Genomic DNA, 20,204 nt, shown 5'->3' with positions numbered 1-20,204 from the left:
ATTATCTTAGCATCAGCATTAGTTTAGCATGATAACTTAGCATGCTAAATTTTAGCATTAGCTTAGCATTAGCTAAGCATTAGCTGATTATTAACTTAGCATGCACGCTAATTTAGCAGGCTAAATTACCATTAGCTTATCATGCTAACTTAACATGCTTGGCATGCAAACTTGGCATGCTAACTGCATGCTAAATTAACATTAACTTAGCATTTTGGCATTCCCACGATAATTCTAACCGCACTAAATTAGCATTAGAGTAGGATTAGCTTAGCATGCTAACTTAGCATTAGCATTAGCATAGCATGCTAACTTAGCATGCTAACATAGAATGCTAAATTAGCATTAACTTAGCATTTCAGTATTCCCACAATAATTCTAACTGCACTCGTGGACGTTTGCGTTGTTTTGAACTGATTTCATTTGATATTTTCTTTTGTTTCTTGTTCATGTCTCCACCTGTTGTGGTCAGCTCTGTTTTTTTTTGTGTCCCCCAAGTTCCAACCAGGTGTGCTTTCGTTGTCTCCATTGTCACTGGACCCAGTCGGTGATATTGGTTTCATTTGATGTATTTTACTTGCTACAATGACTTTTATTGTGCATTCTTTGTATTATTTTTTTTAAAATTTATAAACGATAATAAAATCCGTGTCTTAAATTCAGTTGATCATGGAAGCGATAAAAGAAGGTGGTGTGCTTTTTTTTTGTGTGTGTGCGTGTGGTTGCGTGTCGTCGTGCGCGCGCGCAAGGGGGCGGGGTCACCAGGGCGCGTCCACGACTCGCCGATTGACAGAAGAAGAGAAGAGAAGAGAAGAGAAGAGGAGAGAAGAGGAGAGGAGGAAGCAGCTTACTTGTGCGTGTGTGTCCTCGGAGGAGCGGAAAGAAAGTCGGAAAAGAGGAGAAGAGAAGCAAGAGGAGGCGCAAACGGAAGCTCGGCAGCGTCATGGATGTTCTGTGAACGTTCGCGCCACTTTGCTGTCCCGGGAACGAGTTCCGCTTGTTCGTCGTTTCGACTTCCAGCCGGCCGGCTGGTCGGCAGGCAGACATGGACGCCAAGGTCGCCTGCACCCTGCGAGCCGCGCTGCACATCATCTTGACGCTCCAACAAGGTCAGAGTTCACACTTGGCAAACTTCACCTCCACTTCACTCACAAGTCAATTCAAATCGGACTCCATTTGATGTGAAAACGAACGCGGGGTGGGAACCTCACGGTACGATATGGTTCTACATATCATAGACAAGGTTCACGCTAACGATTAACTCGCGATATGACGATACTCTACGATAAAACTACTCAACTGACGGGGTTTTTTTTTCAATGGGAAAAATCGTTTCTTTTTGTACCGTCACTGAAACACATGATTAAAACTGCCGTCTTCTTCACAGTGAGTACTTTAGTGTATTTTATTTTATTTTTTTAACAAATACAAACGTCTTCTTTAACAGAGACAACTTTCTGTCAACAAATTGTGTCTTTCGTAATTAAACACTATCAGTTATATGGTCATTCGGTTCATTTTATAAACTGTGACAATTTTTTTTTTGTGTGTAACATTGCAAAAGTAAATAAATTCAAATCCAATTAAATTAATATTCCTCAGAAATTGTGTGCTTCAAAAAGTCGAAACATAAAATATGTTTTAAAATGCTAAAATTGAAGATACAATCCAAATTTTTCATCGAAACGTATGCAAAAGTTGCTGGACAGATAAAAATGTCTTCCACAAGTCCAAGTAAACTGATGAGTCTTCTTTGCGTCCATTTCCTCGCCACTCTTATGAGGCGCTCCCCCTAGTGGCCTGCCAAGTAATTGCTCAATAAATCGCAAACAATGGAGCTATTTATAGTGGCTGCATATTAACGACATATATCGCGATACTTGCGATAATCGATCAGGAGTATCAGGATTTATCGCGATACCGATATCGTCACCCTCCAAAAACTAACACACCTGAAGCAGGTGCTGAAAATTGATGAGGGATAACAAAGTCAGAAAAAACGAGTTGGGGAAAAAAAAACCCCGTCTCCTCTGTGTCTTGTGCAGGTCAGTTGGAAGCCAAGTGGTTGCTTGTGATCCACTTGTGCTTGTGCTCCGAGTGGTTCCGGGCTGGATGGGCCCAATTCAAGTGATTGTGGTGTACTTGCAAAAAAAAAAAAAAAAAAAAAAAAAAGGGGTCTGAAATGGGAGCTCCTCCAACTTGTTGTGGCCTATTTATATATTTATTTATTTTTTTTTTTTTTGCAGTCTCTGGGGGGTCTGATTGAACTTGTTCAGGTCCAGAAGGTGGTCCTGGTCCTTTTCTATCCGTTTGTTTTCATTTAACTGGTTTTAAGTATTTTTGTGTGGTTCTGGTGCACAGTCTAAATGTGGTTTGGCTTCAAAATGGGATTTTTTTTTTTTTTTTTTTTGTACTGAAAGTGTTCCTGTCTCATGTGGTTCTGGTTTGCTCTAAATCACGTGTTTACTTTTTGCTCTTTTCACTTTGACAGGCAATTTGAAACAAAATAAAAAATCCCCCCCCCCCCCCTTTTTTTTATTATTATTATTTTTTAATCTTTTTTTTTTTTTTCCCAAAAGAAAAATCACATTGGTGTATAATATTTCACTTCATAAAAACAAACAATGACGTCAAGAAATCGAATGTAACGAATTTTTACTTCACTTATATGGGTATTGTGCTGCTCCTTCTGTTGTGCTGACATCTGCCACCCGGGGGCAGCGTAATGCAGACAACCGCGAAGTGGACGGCAAACACTTACGGGCGCTATTTGTTAGCTTGCCTATGGCGTTTCCTGTTATGCGTTAGCATGAAGCTATCGCTTGGCGAGCTTTTGTCAAGCGATTCTGATACGATAATTAATGAATTAAAATCTCCACTTTTGTCTTGCTGAGCTTTTTCGTCTTATCAGGCGAGCGCAGTTGAGCGTTGGCGCGATGTCGCGTTCCAATGTTGACATGCGTGGACGTGTCGTGTAGCGTGTCGTACATAATCTTGTGTGTGCGTGGGGAGATTAAAACGTCTGCGGCGTGCCGACATGCTGACGCACCAGAATGCCGCGCGTGTGCGTGCGTGTGCAACGGCCGTGCTTTGAAAATGTATTTGTCGGCAAGGATGCTAACATGCTAACATGCTAACATGCTAACATGTTTGTGGACTGTAGAAGGAAATAAGTTTGCATTTATGATGTGTTGTTTCTTTTTGCCGTCACTTGAATCGATACTTCGGCAAATGTGTGTGTTAAAATGTTTTCTTGTATTATTTCAAACAAATCGATTCACCTCATGAGATCAATGAGAGGGGAAAAACATGTTAAATACAAATAATAAAATGTAATTAGAGCTGTTAAAATTAATCAAGTAATCGATTATCAAATTAATCGACAATTTAATAATCAAGTATTTATCTATTTTTAAAAATGTATACTCAGTAATTTAACGAGAGGTTACATTTTTAAACACATAATTATTATCATCTAGCCAGTTATGCCATTAAATAATGTAATTTGGAAAATGATTTAGCAATTTTTAAAAATGTATACTCAGTTATTGAGCAGGATGGGTTACATTTTTAAAAACATAAATTTTATCATTCAAGCAGTCATTTCATTAAATAATTTAATGTGGAAAAATATTTTGCAATTTAAAAAAAATGTATACTCAGTAATTTCACAAGATGGGTTCAATAAAACAAAAAACGAATGAAAACATTTGAACCCATCAATATTGTAAAAGTGCATGTAATTGATTGCAGCAAACAATTTTCCCGTCATGAATATTGCGGTTTTAATGAGCACGTGGTTGTTTACGCCGGAGCAGAGTAGAAGCGGGAGGAGGCGGGGGGGTGGCGGTGCTGGTTGTTTTTTTTGTGTTTTTTTTATTATCTCGGCTCTCTTTTGAGGAAGATTAAGCCAGAACTTGGCAAAGTTGCGTGAAGAAGGCTTTTGTTGGCGCGCCAGCAGAAGACTTTTTGGGTTCGGAGCTTCCGTCGTCGTCGCCGGCGGCGGCGGCGGCTTTGGCACATTTCGCCGCTCCAGCTCGAGCTGGAAACGCTGGCTGTCTTCACCATCACTGACTCATTCCGGACTCCCGCTTTGGGACTGAAAGACTTCCCAAGATTACCACGAAAAACGCGCTGATTGAAATCATCCCATATCACTTGCCCATTTCATCATCTTGATCTTTTCTCACCGGTTTGCACGATGAATTCAATTGTAATTACGATCGTGAGTAGGAGTGTGACGATATATCGATGTGGCGATAAATCGTGATACTTTGTCTCCCGATGGATCATCGATACATCTACGCAAGTATCGCGATATATATGTAGTTAATATACAGACAATATAAACGGCTCCATTGTTCATGACTTGTTGAGCAATTACTTGGCGGGCCACTAGAGGGAGCACCTCATAAGAGTGGTGGGGAAACGGACACAAGTCTTCAGGCGAAGAAGACTCATGAGCTTAGTTTTTTTATTATTATTATTATTTATTTATATATATATATATATATATATATATATTAAGGGTGTCACGATTTCGATTTTTTATCGAAATCGATCGAAATTACGTCACGATTTCGAGCATCGAAATAGAAGAGAGGACACACGATTCGATGCCCCCCCCCTCGCGCCCGCCGCCACCGCCGCCACCGCCACCTCCCAGGAAAGCAAATGAGACGCAGCCATTCAGCTACTAGCTAACGGCACTTGTTAGCTGACTTCTCCTGCAGTCATGATGGCAAGCGCGGACAGACACAGCAATGGTGCTTCAAGCCGCTCCCGCTTCTCTCGTCACCAGTTTGGAAACATTTTGCGTTCCCGGTGAGTTATGTCGACAACGTTCACGTTGTCGATAAAAAGACCACAGTTGCAAGATATGCTATGTGCGCGTACTGTACTCGGCCACGGTGTTACGCCCGGCTCGTCAAGGGGAAGGGAAGTAACACAATAACAGAAAATATAGAGTAGATAAACACGGGTCGACTTTAACATCTGAGTAGTTTTAATTGAAATTTCAGGCAGGGGTTTGACAAGGGAGTGAAAGTGGAAGGTGAACAAATAATAACCGCATTTGACAGAACTGACAGAACGGAGGAGAAACAATAACTAATAGGGGTATAATACACGGATACACAATAGCGTCGCGCTGGCACAGTCGTCCAATCGGAGTGTCGCGCTGGCACAGTCGTCCAATCGGAGTGTCGCGCTGGCACAGTCGTCCAATCGGAGTGTCGCGCTGGCACAGTCCTCCAATCAGAGTGTCGCGCTGGCGCATTCAAACTGAATGGCCCGAGCCGCCAGCCGTAACAACGGGAAACACGACAAACATGACGGGACATTTACGCAGGCATCACAAAGATTTAGATTTATCAAATTCAACTAGAAGTGGGAAAACAACGGTCCAACCAACTATTTCATCCTCATTTACAGTGAAACTTCCACACACTTCAGCTCGCGCGAAACGCCAGATCCATAGGTCTATTTATAGCAGCAGACCTGCAGCCTTGGAAAACGCTGGATTCAAACATTTAATTAGTGTACTTGAACCACGCTACAGTATGCCCAGCAACTGTAAATGTTGGGATATAGTTTGTTCAGGCTGTATTTGTTCCATGACTTTGGATACAATATATTTTTTGTTGTTGTTGCACATTGCACATTATTTTAAGAGGAACGCACAGCACACTGTTGTAACCAAAAACAGTCAATAGATGGCAGGCACCCACTGTGACTTTTTGTTTTTGTTTTTTTATTTTTTATTTTACACTTCAGTAAGAACAAGACGGTTAACTTTATATTGTAAATAAATTCTTTGAATTTGATCATTCCTGCCTAATGTCAATTATCATATATTACATAAATTTACACAAAAATAATATGGAAATTGCATCACCTATATGTAGCCGATCTTTTGAAATAAGATTTACTGTACAATGAATAGAACCAATGATCATAGACTAGCCTTAGCCTACAGAAGCATATGCCTCTGTGTTATAAAGTGGGGGAGCGAAAAAAAAAAAAAAAAAAAAAAAAAAATCGAAAAAAAAATCGAATCGTGACCCCAAAATCGAAATTTAAATCGAATCGTGGAGTTGGCGAATCGTGACACCCCTAATATATATATATATATATATATATATATATATATATATATATATATATATATATATATATATATATATATATATATATATATATATATATATATATATATATATATATATATATATATATATATATAATGTGTTTATTTTATTGTAACATGATTTTTATATTATTATTATAATTATTTGATATTTATTTTATCATTATTTTATGTGTATTTATCATTTTATTGTATTCATCATATATTTATATTATTTTGAGTAATTGTTTGGCAGGTCACTAGGGGGAGCGCCGAACAAGAGTGGCAGGGAAATGTAATAATAATAATAATAATAATAATAATAATAATTTATTTGTATTTGATTTATTATTATTATTAATTCTTTTTATTATTAAATATTCAATCCAATTAAATTAATATTAATATTCCTCAGAAATTGTACTTCAAAATGTCGAAACATAAAATATGTTTGAAAATATTAAAATTGAAGATAAAATCCACATTTTTCATAGAAACATATGCAAAAGTGATAAACAGATAAATGTCTTCTTCACCTGAAGACTTGCATCCATTTCCCTGCCACTCTTATAAGCGGCTCCCCCTAGTGGCCTGCCAAGTCATTGCGCAATAAGTCATCAACAATGGAGCCGTTCGAGTGGCTGTCCAGGTATATGAACTACAAATATCGCGATACTTGGTGTAAAATGGGCGACAAAGTATCACGAGTTATCGCGATATCGATATATCGTCCTGCAATCCGTCCCGCCATCCGTCAGTCCCAACATCCGTCCGTCCGTCCAACCAACCGTCCCCTCGGGCCTGAATGATGCTGTCACAGTGGAGATTTGTTCCGAAGGAGGGTGGGGGGTCTCCGAGAAAAGACTGGCTGAGTTTCACGCGGGGGGATGAGCAAGTGAGGAGGGTTGGGGGGGGCTTATTTAAGCATTTAAGCATGACGGCACCACCATTTGTCCCAAGGACGCTGTCACTGACAAAAACAAAACAAAAAAAATAACAGCTCAAGTGTTGGTCCCGGCGTGAGGAGGCGGCGGCGGTCCGGGTTAAAGGCCTCCACGAATGACTTATTCATTTATTCATTCGTCTGCCTTCACAGCAACAACTTTTGTTTTTTTAAACTGTATTCTGATTTGATTCCGGAAAACGTTTCATGATATAGTTTTTTTGTTTTTTATTTTTATTTTATTTTTGTTTTAGATTTTTTCAATAATTTTTTTGTCATTTATCTAATTATTTTATTTAGTTAATTTTTTTAGAGCTAAATTTTGTTAATTTGGCAGTCTTGCCGATTCATCATATCATCGTCATCATCATCATCATCATCATCATCATCGCCCTATGTTCTACATCTATGTTATAGCATGTTTTTTTTTTAATTATAACGTGTTCATGTGAACACGTTAAACTGTCAATGATGTCATGTTACGTGACGTTCATCAACTAAAATGTGCAATTTATTGAAATTTTAAATTGTGCTAACGTCTTATAAGATGGCGCATTTTTCATGTTGCAACCGCATGAAATTTCTGATGTTCTAACATTGATCGTAAAGTTGATTTCGCGTATGTCGGCAATAAGTAAACGTTGAAATTCCCGCATTTGTGAAAGTCATTTGAAGGCGTCGCTTTTGGTTGAAAGGCAAACTTTTTTTTTTTCTTTTTTTGTGTGCCCGTCGTCATTTCTTCGTTTTTCTGGCGGCTCCTCTTAAACTCTCGTTTTTTTTTCCTCGTCCTTTCACGCCGCCTTCGTCTTCGTCTCCTTCCGTTGTCCCGCCTCGCGCATTCATCTGCACCCCCCCCATCTCCAACTCGCCCCCTTCATGTTTTTAATCCTCGTTTGTCTCCCGTGTGAGCGATGAGAGCTGTTGAGAGCTTTTTTTTTTTTTTTTTTTTGGTTGGCCAAGCAGCAATCGCGTCTTTGCTGGTGTCCTCCTGGCACTCGGCCACCTTCGCACTCCAAATACTCGCTCCATGCTGTAATTGATGACCGATTTCGGGGGGGATTGGGCAGAAAAAAAAAAATCCAATGTCTTTCCCAAGGGAAAAAAACCCCCCAAAACACTTGATATTGTAAATATCGTCATGAAATTATTTTTTTTGTTTCACTTCAATGGACATTGTTATGATGGCGTATTAGGGCCACGTATAAATATATTTTTTTAGAGGGCGGGGGCAATATCACGAGAAAAAAACTTGCAAATTTGTGAGTTTAGAAAGTGTCAAATTTGTGACTTTCTAAGGTGGCAAATTTGTGAGAAAGAATTTGCAAATTTGCGATTTTCTAAAGTGGCAAATTTGCAGAAAAAAAAGTGACACTTTTGCGAGAAAAAAAACTAGCAAATTTTCTTTCTAAAGTGGCAAATTTGTGAGAAAAAAACTCGCAAATTTGCATGAGAAACACAAAAAAAATCACAAATTTACGAGTTTCTAAAGTAGCAAAATTGCAGAAAAAAAGCGGCAAATTTGCGACTTTCAAAAGTGGCAAATTTGTGAGAAACAAACTCGTAAATTTGCAAGAAAAAAACTCTCAAATTTGCCACTTTCTAAAGTGGCAAATTTGCAAGAAAAAAAAACTTTAAAAACACTTTAGAAACTCACAAATTTACGATTTTTTTTTTTTATTCTTGGAATATTGTGACTTTTTAAAGTGGCAATTTTGTGAGAAAATACTTGCAAATTTTCCACTTTCTAAAGTGGCAAATTTGTAACTAAAAACTCGCAAATTTGCAAGAAAAAAACTCTCAAATTTGCCACTTTCTAAAGTGGCAAATTTGCAAGAAAAAAAACTTTAAAAACACTTTAGAAACTCACAAATTTCCGATTTTTTTTTTTTTGTTCTTGTAATATTGCCCTCACCCTCTAAAACAAATCTTTGTACGCGGCCCTAATACGCTGTCGTACATTATCGCAGTGTTGTTCCTTCTTGTGCGCAAGCCTTGGCCACTTGGGGGCAGTAAAATACAGATAAGATGTTCTAATGACATCATTGGTAACGCGTTCTAAAGATGTCTTTCTAATTATTAGTAGAGGGGAATTTTTTTTCCCCTGGACCGCCAAAATTTTGAGAACCTGCACTTGAGTGTGTTTGGTGGGATGTGTGTGTGTGTGTGTGTCGGTTGTGTAGCCCCCCGCAGACAAGCTGGTTGAGAGTCATTGAAGTTGCTGTCCACCACTTTTCTTCCTCTTGAGCGAGCGGTCGCTTGTCTCGTCCGAAGGCGCCTGGGATGCTCCAAAAGCTCAATGGTTAAAAATAAACAGTAGAGGATCAGCAAAAACTGTTTGGCTTTTCAGCCAATGAAGGTGGAGGTGCTACAAAACCACAAGAGAAGCATGCTGGGAAAAACGTGTCGCCGGTAATAAAAGAAAAAAAAATTCAAAGTCACTTCCTGTTACAAGAGGAAATGCAGAAAGCAAATTGCACTTAAGTCAGTGACACTGATTGCTTCCACATGTGCAAGACATTTTTTTTTTTTCCAACCACAATTGTTAGTGTTGACTTTTCTCGAGAAACCATTTGGTGGGAAAAATGTACACCGTGTTCCAACACAAAAAAAAAAAGAGAAAAAAGATTGTTGAGTGTTGTTTTCATTTTTTTTTCATTTTTATTTCATTAACAATTTTTTTTTTTTAGTTTTAGTTTTAGTTTTTGGCATTTCCATTCATTTTAGTGGCTCAAGATTTTTTTTTCATTTTTTTTTTTAATATGCTAGTTGAATTTTTCCATGACATTTTCATGCTCAAAAAAGTAATCAAATGTCAAAAAGTTGCAACGTGATTGAAAAAGAAATCAGTGATGAAAATGGCCCAAAAAAACATGGCAAATGTCTTGGGTGCATGTCATCAATCAAATCCAAATGTTAATTGAGTGACATCTTTTTTTTTTTTTTTTAGAAAAGAATTTCCTACTTAAAACAAAAAGTAGATGAGAAGCGTGTTTTGGTTTGGCGACAAGAGAACGTCGGCTTCCCTCCCATTAACGAGGGCGCGCAAGTGTGTCAAGGTGAAAGAAGGACGAGGGGGCGGAGTCATCAGCAAATGAGGTCGTGCCTTCAAATAGTTCAAGTTCCCCCAAGGAGGCGCCGGCCGACGCTAATTGTCGCCCGCCGTCGGCTTCACGAGTCCCACAAAAAAAATAAAATAAAAAATAAATAAATAAAATTGAAGGAAAGCTGTCGGTAACTTTTTTTTTTTTTTTTGCTCCAAATGAAAAGCGCACGTTTGATGAGCTTCGCTGCAACTCTCTCAAAAAAAAATCTTCATGTGCTTGATTGCTTCCTTCCATCAAATTGTTCATCCTTGATTTCATCCATTCTTCCTTCTTTCCTTCCATCATCGGGTCTTGCCTTCCGTTCATCTTACATTCCTTCCATTTTTCCTTCTTTCTTGACTCCCTTCCTTCTACCTTCTGTCTTTCCTTGCGACTGTCCCACAGTCCTTCTGTCATGCTGTCAATCCTTCCTTCTTTCTCTCCTTCCATCCTATGTCCTTCCTACCTTCTTTCTGCCTTCCTTTCATCCTAATGGGCTTTATTTCAACCATCGTTCCGTCCTTCCATCCATCATAGTGTCATACACCTTTTCCTTCCTTCCTTCCTTCCTTCCTAACTCTTCCTTCCTTGCTTCTCTCCCATGTCTGTGCTTGATTGAGAGCTGCTGAGAGACTTTTCCTGTGACGTAGCAATCTTCTTCTTTTTTTTTTTTTGGTGCCCATGTGAAGTTGCAGTTCCAGAGCGAAACGTAAACATCCGTCGTGTAAACATGGCGAGCGTCGTGGCGAGGGAGCGCCGGCCAGGTGCAAAGACGTTTTCTTGGTTCTGTTTGACTCGGAGCCAACTTAGCTTGGCGACAATGTAAACGCGGCGGGGTCACATGATCGAGCGTCTGATGTCATCGGCTGCTTTAAAATCAAATGAAGTCAAACGTGTGAAAATCAAATCAAACGTTTGTTTTTTTTTCTGTACCATCCTCACCTTTAAAAATGTTTGACTGGCGTTTTTGACTCGTTAATACGAGTCAAAATATCTGCGATGTCCAGTAAAGGTGATGAAACATCATTGAGCTCATCCTGTTGATTTTTTTTTTTTTTTTTCCCTGAACGTTGAAGACATTCCTGGTGAAAATCCTCCTCAGGCTCCTTTTTAGGGCGCCCTCAGCGCCGCTCTTCATGTCCATTTATAGAGAAGAGACGAGGGCGTGTGATCGATGGGTGGCAGCTTTACGGCGCTTTTTTACGCAGACTTTTTTTTTTTTTTTTTTTTTTTTTTCAATGCCTGGCAGCGCCGTAAGATGAGCCCGTCTTTTGATTTGCCGTCCCAGGCAGGTCTCGTACATAAAAAAAAAAGAAAAAAAAAAAAGAAGCAGCGGCGGTTGGTGAATCAGCGGCTGGCACAAGTTAGCATGCGGGCGCCAGATCTTTTTTTTGTTTTGTGGTTTGGCTTCCAGGGAGAAGTTGTAGACAATCTGGACGTGACTTTTTTTTTTTTTTTTTTACCGGTTAAGTATTGATCGATGTCAAAGGCGGGAAAATGAGCAGTGTTTGTACGCTTCGCATGTATTCTCGGCTACCCCTTTTTTTTTTTTTTCTCATGTCAGAGTTGGTCGTACGTCTCAAACAGGGTTTGATTTCAAGTTATGAGCAAGTCTGGTGAAAATTAAATGAATAGGGACGGAACGATAAGCGTGATATCGTGATATGAATTAAATCTGCCACAATATCGTCGTCGTCATGTTCACAATAATTAAATGCAACACATCTGTTCAAAAACGTCAGGTGGATTTCCATTTGTGCACTTTTTTTTTTTTTTTTGTAGTGTAGTTTAATTTTCATTAGGGATGTTTTGGCCCTTTTATGTTTCAAATCTACACTAATTGTCAGACGAAGGGGAACAGAATATGTCTGTGAAACGAGTCAATATGTGGATGAACTCAATGTGTGCATGCAGTAACAACATAACATAATAATAATAATAAAACATAATAACATTATTATTATTATTCATAATAATAACCTTTTTTTTTTTTTTTTTTTACAATATTGTGACCGTTTTTAAATATTGCCAACCTCCCCACAATACAACATCATAATAATGACCGTATGGTGAGCTTCATATGGTATCGTGACGTTTGGATATTGTTACGTCCCTAAAAAAGGCGCAAGTCAACTTGAGTCGGTTCATAATGAGCAAACATTAGCCGTACATGCTAACCTCCGAAACTAGTTTTAATTTCGTCAATGAAAACCAGAAAAATCATTTCGTTAATGTAAATAAATAAATAAAATGACTTGAATATTAAATCCAACTTTATCAATTTTAATATTCCTCAGAAATTGTGTGTTTCAAAAAGTGGAAACACAAAATATGTTTTAAAATGTTAAAATTAAAGACTATTTTTCACACATTTTTCATAGAAACATATGCAAAAGTGAGTCACTTGCTGTCTTCCACAAGTAAAAACTAAGCCGAGTCTTTTTTGCCTGAAGACTTGCGTCCATTTCCCCGCCACTCTTATGAGGCGCTCCCCCTAGTGGCCCGCCAAGTAATTGCGCAATAAGTCATCAACAATGGAGCCGTTCTATATGAACTACAAATATCGCGATACTTGCGTAGGCGTATCAATAATGTATCGGGAGACAAAGTATCACCATTTATGGCGATATCGACGTATCGTCATACTCCAATACCTCAATCGTCTTCATCCCGTAAACACACTGGACTTACTTATGACTTGTTCGCAAGTCGATTTGATTTTTGCCAGAAACTTGCTTGAGCGGACGATGTCTTCGTGTCTTCGGTGGCGAGCGATGTCGTCTGATCTGAGCGGGACAAATTGGACTCACGTGGACATGAAAGGCCGCAGATTGAAGTTACACAATCGGCCGAGGACGCGGCATCAGGTTGCCGGGCTTTTTGTTTTGTTTGGTTTTGTGTGTGTGTTGCGGGGACTTCAAAGTCAAACGTCACCACCAGCGGCTGTTTGGATCCCCGTCAAGTCCGTATGAAGGAAAAACATGGTTGGTGGTTCACCATTAAAAGACGTCAGGTTGCTACTTGTGTTTCATCGGCTTGATTTGGTTGCCTTTTGATTGTGATAGCATTTAAAGTATTTCATACTTGTAATAGTATCTAAATAACTATCATAACTTTTGATTTGAGATTTTTGACGTGTTGTGTCTGTTGCACTTTGAAGACGGTCGTGTTAACATCTCATGCTAGCTAGCTAGCTAGTTTTCTGGTTGGTTGCCTTTTGTTTGTGATAACATTTAAGATATTTAATACTTGTAATAGTATCTAAATAACTATAATAACTTTTGATTTGAGATATTTTAACGTGTTGTGTCTGTTGCACTTTGAAGGTGGTCATGTTAGCATCTCATGCTGGCGAGCTAGCTAGCTAGCTAGCTAGTTGTCTGGTTGGTTGCCTTTTGATTGTGATAACATTTAAACTATTTAATACTTGTAATAGTATCTAAATAACTATAATAACTTGATTTGAGATTTTTGACGTGTCTGTTGCTCTTTGAAGACGGTTTTGTTAGCATCTCATGCCAGCGAGCTAGCTAGTTGTCTGGTTGGCTGCATTTTGATTGTGATAACATTTAAACTATTTAATACTTGTAATAGTATCTAAATAACTATAATAACTTTTGATTTGAGATTTTTTTGACGGGTTGTGTTTGTTGCACTTTGAAGACGGTCATGTTAGCATCTCATGCTAGCTAGCTAGCTGTCTCAGTTGGCTGCCTTTTTGCATGTGATCAAAAGGTTGCGTTTGCTGTTGTGTTTTTACACGACATTCGCGGCGGCGGATCGTGCGCGCGTATGTAAATCCACTTTCTCGGGATTCGAGGGTGCGGGCGGGGGTGTGACGGGGTTTTGTTTTGTTTTGTTTTGTGTGTGTGTGTGTACGCATGCTGGAAGAAGAGTTTTGAAAGAGTCCAAATGGATTCCACGCAGTCTGGCCCCGTGAACTTGACTGTGTGAGTGCAGCCGGCCCGTGGAGGTCTCGCCGGCGCCCCCCCGCCGCCGCTCGCTCGCTCAATAAGAGGATTAGTCCGCTCCCAGGCCACGTCCCCTCGCAGTCCCCCCACCCACCCGCAATGCTAATGTTGTCGGCGTGGCAAAGCCCAATGAACGTCACGGGTGAAGAAGTCCTGTTTTGCATTACGCGTCTGTCATGTTGAGAAAATATTAGGACGGATTTATGGGAGTGATAACCGCCGCAGTTGCCAAAACATGCCTCGTTCAAATTAAACTGCAAGAATAAGGCAACCACCAGAGGGGGCTGGAACTGTACAAATGGTAAAACAACCAAAAATTTGAATCTATTTACATTTTCAGTTCACTTTATATGAAATTGTGTTGACCTTTGGAACTTTCCGAACAATTTGTTTTTGTTCGATATTAACTCTTTCACTCCCAGCCATTTTGACTGAAACTATCCCCTTCACTGCCTTTGACTAGATTTGGACTGATTTTGCAAGGCCCACAGAATATATATGCTATAAAAACATGGACACCTACTAAAAAAAAAAAAAAAAAAAAGATTAGAGTCACTTCTGTCACTGGGGAAAAAAGAGCTTGTTGGAACATGGCCCTGGCTGATCTCTTATACTCTTCTGCCACCTGATGGCCGTTTTTTGTACTACCTACCATTTCTTTAAGCAACTTTTTTAGGTCAGAAGCTATATTAAAGCCTTCTGTTTGCTATAGCATTAAAAAAAAAACGTATAAATACGCTTTTGGGAGTGAAGTATTAAAAAACTTATTTATACGTCTTTTTTTTAATTTTAGTTTTAGTTGTTTCATTAGTTTTCGTTCTTATTTTAGTTCATTAATAACATTGTTTTTTTAATTTTATTTTAGTTTGAGTTTTTTCGTTAGTTTTAGTTAACTAAAGTAACCTTGCCCTCAATATCCCCCCGCTTTTTACTGAAAATATATATCGCCTCCAAATATTAAATATCGGTATTTTTAGTTCGCTTTTTGCAAGAGTTTTGAGTGGTGAAACAAAATTGAAATTTGATATTTGATTTAATTTTTTTCCCCCATGTTGTGCATTGAAAGAATTATATTTTTGGTCGGGCGAATACATTTAAAAGAAAATGTCAATAAAGTTGTGGTCGCGTCTTGTGCTAAACGGGGAGTGAACGTGCAAACAAACGGAGCAGCTGCAAGTTTTTTTGTTTGACTGTGGAGAGGAAGCAGACGACAAGTCGGGGTCGACCGAAAGCTTCGGCGGGACGGCGGCTCGCAATCATCATCAAATAAAAGTCACGGCGGGCCTGCGTCGCGTGGGCGCCGCTTTCCCGTAACGCTCGTCTCGTAAATGACCAGGAGACGAGCAAACTGCAAACTTTTCATCTTTTCCACAAGGCCTTGGAGGTAACGACAACATTTTAACGGCTCCGCTTGCTACAATTTTATTCGGGATATAACGATAAGTGCAATATCGTGCAATATTAAAACTGCCACCTCAACTTTTTTGCCGCTCGGTCACTCGTGGTGGCAAAAGAAAAAGCTCAAATTTGAGTGGGCTTTTTATTGGAATTGTTCCTCTGCCGTCGGTCCACTTCCTGTCTGGAGGTCAGCGAGGGGTCAGCGACTGTCGATGACGTCATCCGACGGATTACGGGCTTAACAGGATTGACTCACGCACACGTATCATGCGTGTGTGCGTGTGGGTGGGTGTCATGTGATCCAGTTTAGCCCCACCCCCAAATTGAACCAGCAGAGATTTGAGTGTTTAAGGAGTATTTTCAAGTATGTCATTGTCGTTATTTCTCCGAGAATTTCCGAGTGTTTAGGTGACTTTTTGGAAATATTTGAGTAGATTTAAGAGTGGAGTTGTTTTTAAGAAGTATTTGATTTGCAAGTCACGGTCGTCGGATGTCGTCGGATGTGGTGGCCAGGATGCGTTTGCGTGACCTTGTTTGTGTGACCTTGTTTGCGTTTGTGTGTTGCAGTGGGAGGTTACACGTACAGGAACCAGCGCAGGTTCACCGAGGACATCGACTGGTCGTACGCCGGTAAGTCACCTGCGCGGCCGCTAACACAAAATCGGTTTTCAATACCGTTTTCTTTGAACTTTTGTTGTTTCTTTTGTTACTTTTTCTTTTACTTTTGTTACTTTTCCTTTTTTTCCTGGAAAGGATTCCTGGTTCTTTATTATTATTGTTATTATTATTATTATTATTATTATTATTATTATTATTGTTATTTTTTAATTATTATTATTTAATAATGATTTAATAATAAAATAGATAATAATAATAAACATTATAAAATTATTAATAAATAACAAAAATTCAATAATAATTTAAGATGATTATTATTATTATCATTATTATTATTATAATTATTATTATTATATTTACATTTTAAATATATTTAGGTAACTTTCGAGAGTATTATGCAGATTTTTTTTTCCAGTTTATTTAAATATATTTATATTTGTATTATTATTATTATTATTTTATGATTATTATTTAATAATGATTTAATAATAAAATAAATAATAATAATGACAATTATAAAATTAAAACAATATATAAATAATAATAATGATAATAATTTATTATTATTATTATTACTATTATTATTATTTTATATTTTGAATATATATAGGTAACTTTTTGGGAGTATTATGCAGAATATTGAGGTCACGTTTCGGAAATATGTCAGTGAGGTTATTTTTAAGAAGACATTGAAATGAGTCAAGTCGGTGTTTTGTTTTCGCCGTTGAAGCTGGCGGATGAAAAAGCAGACGTCGAAATGACTACGCTTGCTCGTTTGCCGCAGCTGGATCTGCTCCAAGTCGCTAACGACCACATGTGACCTGCCAAACAAACCCCGCCCCCCCCAACTCACCCACCCGTGACCGACAAGCCAGCCTGACCCGCCCGACCGAGTCGATTGCGCTCCTGAGGCCGGCCGGAGACGTAGCAACCAATCAAAACGGGGCGGCGCGGTCACGTGACCGCCGAACGCACCTGCTCGCCAACATCATTAACTTGGCGGCTGCCGGGCCCGTAACGAGGAACATCTGGACGCTTTTAATCACTTCAAAATACGCTCGTTCCGAACGCGGGCTCAAGTTCAAAGGAAATACAAACAAATGGATTTATAAAATGTATTTATTGATTACCAAAAAAAAACATTCAACATTCACGCATACGCGTGAGCTACAAGGGATCCACGAGAAACCAAAATAAATAAAGAAATGTAAAATATCAATACTAGCGCTCTGGGATCGATTAGGGATGTAACGATAAGCGCAATATCGTGATATTGTGATATTAAAACTGCCACAATATCGTCATCGTCATGTTAACGTCTGTTCAAAAAGTCAGGTTGATTTCCATTTGTGCAGTTCGAGCACCCTCTGGTGGCTGTTTTATTAGCGCAATTAAATTTTCATGAGGGATGTTTTGGCCTTCTATGTTTCAAATCTATGCTAATTGTCAGATGAAGGGGAACCGAATTTGCTTGTGAAGCGATAAACGTGTGCTTGTATTAGCAAATAAGTGCCTCAATATTTTTAGTTGAGATTGTAGGTGGTTTATATGCATTGCTGTTATGTACAAAAGCACAATATTGTGGTTTTTTTTCCCGCAATATTGTGATCTTTTTAAATATGGCCAACCTCCCCACTATATCGTGATATTTATCGTATCTGACCTTCATATCGTGATATCGTATCGTTGCATCCCTAGTATCGATGTGATACCGATATTCACGTTAGTATCGATTTTTAAATATGGCCAACCTCCCAACTATATCGTGATAATTATCGTATCGTGACCTTCATATCGTGATATCGTATCGTTGCATCCCGAGTATCGATATTCGCGTTAGTATCGATTCCATCGCCCGAGTATGCTCTTCATATTCCTCATTGTGATCATGCGGAGTAGCAGCAAATTGGGGGCGGGGTTTACCCAGCAGTACTGATCTTGTGGCCACGCCCCCCCATCCCCTGTTCAGGGACGCTGAACCAGAACAACTGGGCCAAGAAGTATCCGTGGTGCAGCAGCGCCAAGCAGTCGCCCATCGACGTGGAGGAGAACCTGGCCCAGGTCAAGCTGCAGTACCAGAAGCTGCGATTGGACGGCTGGGACAACCTGACGGGCCAGCGCACCGCCATCAACAACGACGGCAAGACCGGTAACACACTCGCCCAGCCTCGGCTTTTTAAAACATTTTTTAAATCAACAATCAAGTCTCGGTGTTAGCTTAACATGCAAGTGGCGCACGCAAGCATGCTCGAGCGGACTCGGCTAACCGGCGCGGCTGCGTGGCGGCCATGTTGGGAGGGGCAACATTCTCAACAAAGGCAATACAGGAACTTTTGAAGTGAAGTCGTAACCTGATCGTTCTCAACTGATTCTTTTGTGAGGTTAACATTTTTGTCGATTTTGTCGTTCATGGCGGCGGATTTGTGGCCGCGCTTGCTTCTTTGGATGTGGGGCACCAAAACTGACAAAATTCAAAATAAATAAATGACTAAATGAATAAATACATAAATGGCTAAAAGTGAAAATAAAAATGGATATATCTGAAAAATAAATATAAATTTAAATAAGAAGAACAAAAATATGTATATAATTATATACATATTTTTTATATCCATTATTTTCACTTTTAGTCATTTATTTATTTATTTAGTCATTAATTTTGAATTTTGGCAGTTTTGGCTTGGAGCTCTCCATTACAATTCAGTGAGAGAGACTTCCTTGTTTGCCAAGCTGCTCACTCGACCAATCACAGACTGTTTGCAATGGGGCGGAGTCCAACCCAAGGCACGCTTAGGACCGCCCCCCCCCCCTCATTTGAATAACATTTCCACTTGGCAGTGTGGCCCAAAACTGCCAAAATTCAAAGTAAATAAATGACTAAATAAATAAAGAAAGAAATGACTAGAAGTGTAAATAAAAATGGATAAAAAAATATAATTCAAAAATTAAATACAAATGTATTTTCATATATATATATTTTTTTCCGTTTTTCTTTTCACTTTTAGTCATTTATTTCTGTATTTATTTCTGTATTTATTTATTTTGACTTTTTTTGAATCAGTTTTGTTCCTTCATATTTGGAAGCCTCCAAAGGCCACTTGAAACACGAGCTTGCGACTTTTCATGCGGGACAAAGAAAATTGACTCAATCAGCTTGACGCCGAGTCAATATTTGCTCTCAGCGCGCAAACGAGAAAACACGCGGTGGACAAACTATAAGACAAAATGGCGCCTGAAAGGGACTGTGGGCTTATTTTTCCTGATGTAAAAAAACCCGTCTTGTTGACATGTTGCGTTCAGTGGCGCTGGACGTGGACGGCGACTTCTACGTCAGCGGCGGCGGCCTGGGTTCAAAGTTCAAGGCGGGCCGCATCACCTTCCACTGGGGCCGCTGCAACGCCTCCTCCTCGGAGGGCTCCGAGCACAGCCTGGACGGCGTCAAGTACCCCCTGGAGGTGACGACGGGGAACTGCCGACCGGTGACGCCGCCAACGATGACGAATCATCACATTTGCGTTTTTTTTGTTTGTTTTTTCTGCCTCCCAGATGCAGATTTACTGTTTCGAGCCGCAGCGCTTCGACTCCTTCCAGCAAAGCGTGAAGGCGGGCGGACGCATCACGGCTCTGGCCGTCCTCTTTGAGGTGCGAGCGCGCTTCCGATCGTTTCAATTCAACAAAAACAAACCGCAACATGAAAATATCATTTATATCAATATATTATACAGTCAAATATAAATAATAACGATATAATATATAGGAATTACAAATTAATATTGATATTATATGAATTATAATAATATTTATAATAAATTAAATATTATATATATATATATATATATATATATATATATATATATATATATATGTGACTTTTTTTTTGTTTTTTTTGTCCATTTTGAGATTTCTCCACAAATAAGCCTCCTTGATCTCTCTAGTTTCATTTCCAAGTAGGAATGTAACAATACCGGCAATGTTGTGATATCACGATATTAAAAGTCAAAATTGTACTAGAAGTGTATGAAAATAAGCAATTATTAGACCGTATGCATCACAACTAGAGGGCA

General features: G+C 39.1%; 1 protein-coding gene across 10 annotated transcripts in view; it reads left to right on the top strand.

Annotated features, from left to right (window-relative positions):
* Positions 1–904: 904 nt before the first annotated feature.
* The window catches only part of LOC144016546 (receptor-type tyrosine-protein phosphatase gamma-like), a 47,920-nt gene continuing 28,620 nt past the window's right edge, over positions 905–20,204 (top strand). For 9 of the 10 annotated variants that reach the window (XM_077517807.1, XM_077517806.1, XM_077517805.1 and 6 more), the window contains exons 1-5: positions 905–1,109; positions 16,090–16,152; positions 18,110–18,289; positions 19,441–19,595; positions 19,687–19,782. In XM_077517807.1, coding sequence (XP_077373933.1) covers positions 1,046–1,109; positions 16,090–16,152; positions 18,110–18,289; positions 19,441–19,595; positions 19,687–19,782 — 558 coding nt within the window. In that variant the 5' untranslated portion in view covers positions 905–1,045. Of the gene's footprint in view, positions 1,110–12,891; positions 13,138–16,089; positions 16,153–18,109; positions 18,290–19,440; positions 19,596–19,686; positions 19,783–20,204 lie in introns of those variants that run through there. The other variant, XM_077517802.1, reaches the window with a different exon arrangement.

This window comes from Festucalex cinctus, chromosome 3 (genome assembly GCF_051991245.1).
Source record: "Festucalex cinctus isolate MCC-2025b chromosome 3, RoL_Fcin_1.0, whole genome shotgun sequence".
NCBI classification, from domain to species: domain Eukaryota; kingdom Metazoa; phylum Chordata; class Actinopteri; order Syngnathiformes; family Syngnathidae; genus Festucalex; species Festucalex cinctus.
The sequence above is the reverse complement of the archived record's forward strand: the minus strand, read 5'-3'. Positions and strand labels throughout refer to the sequence as shown.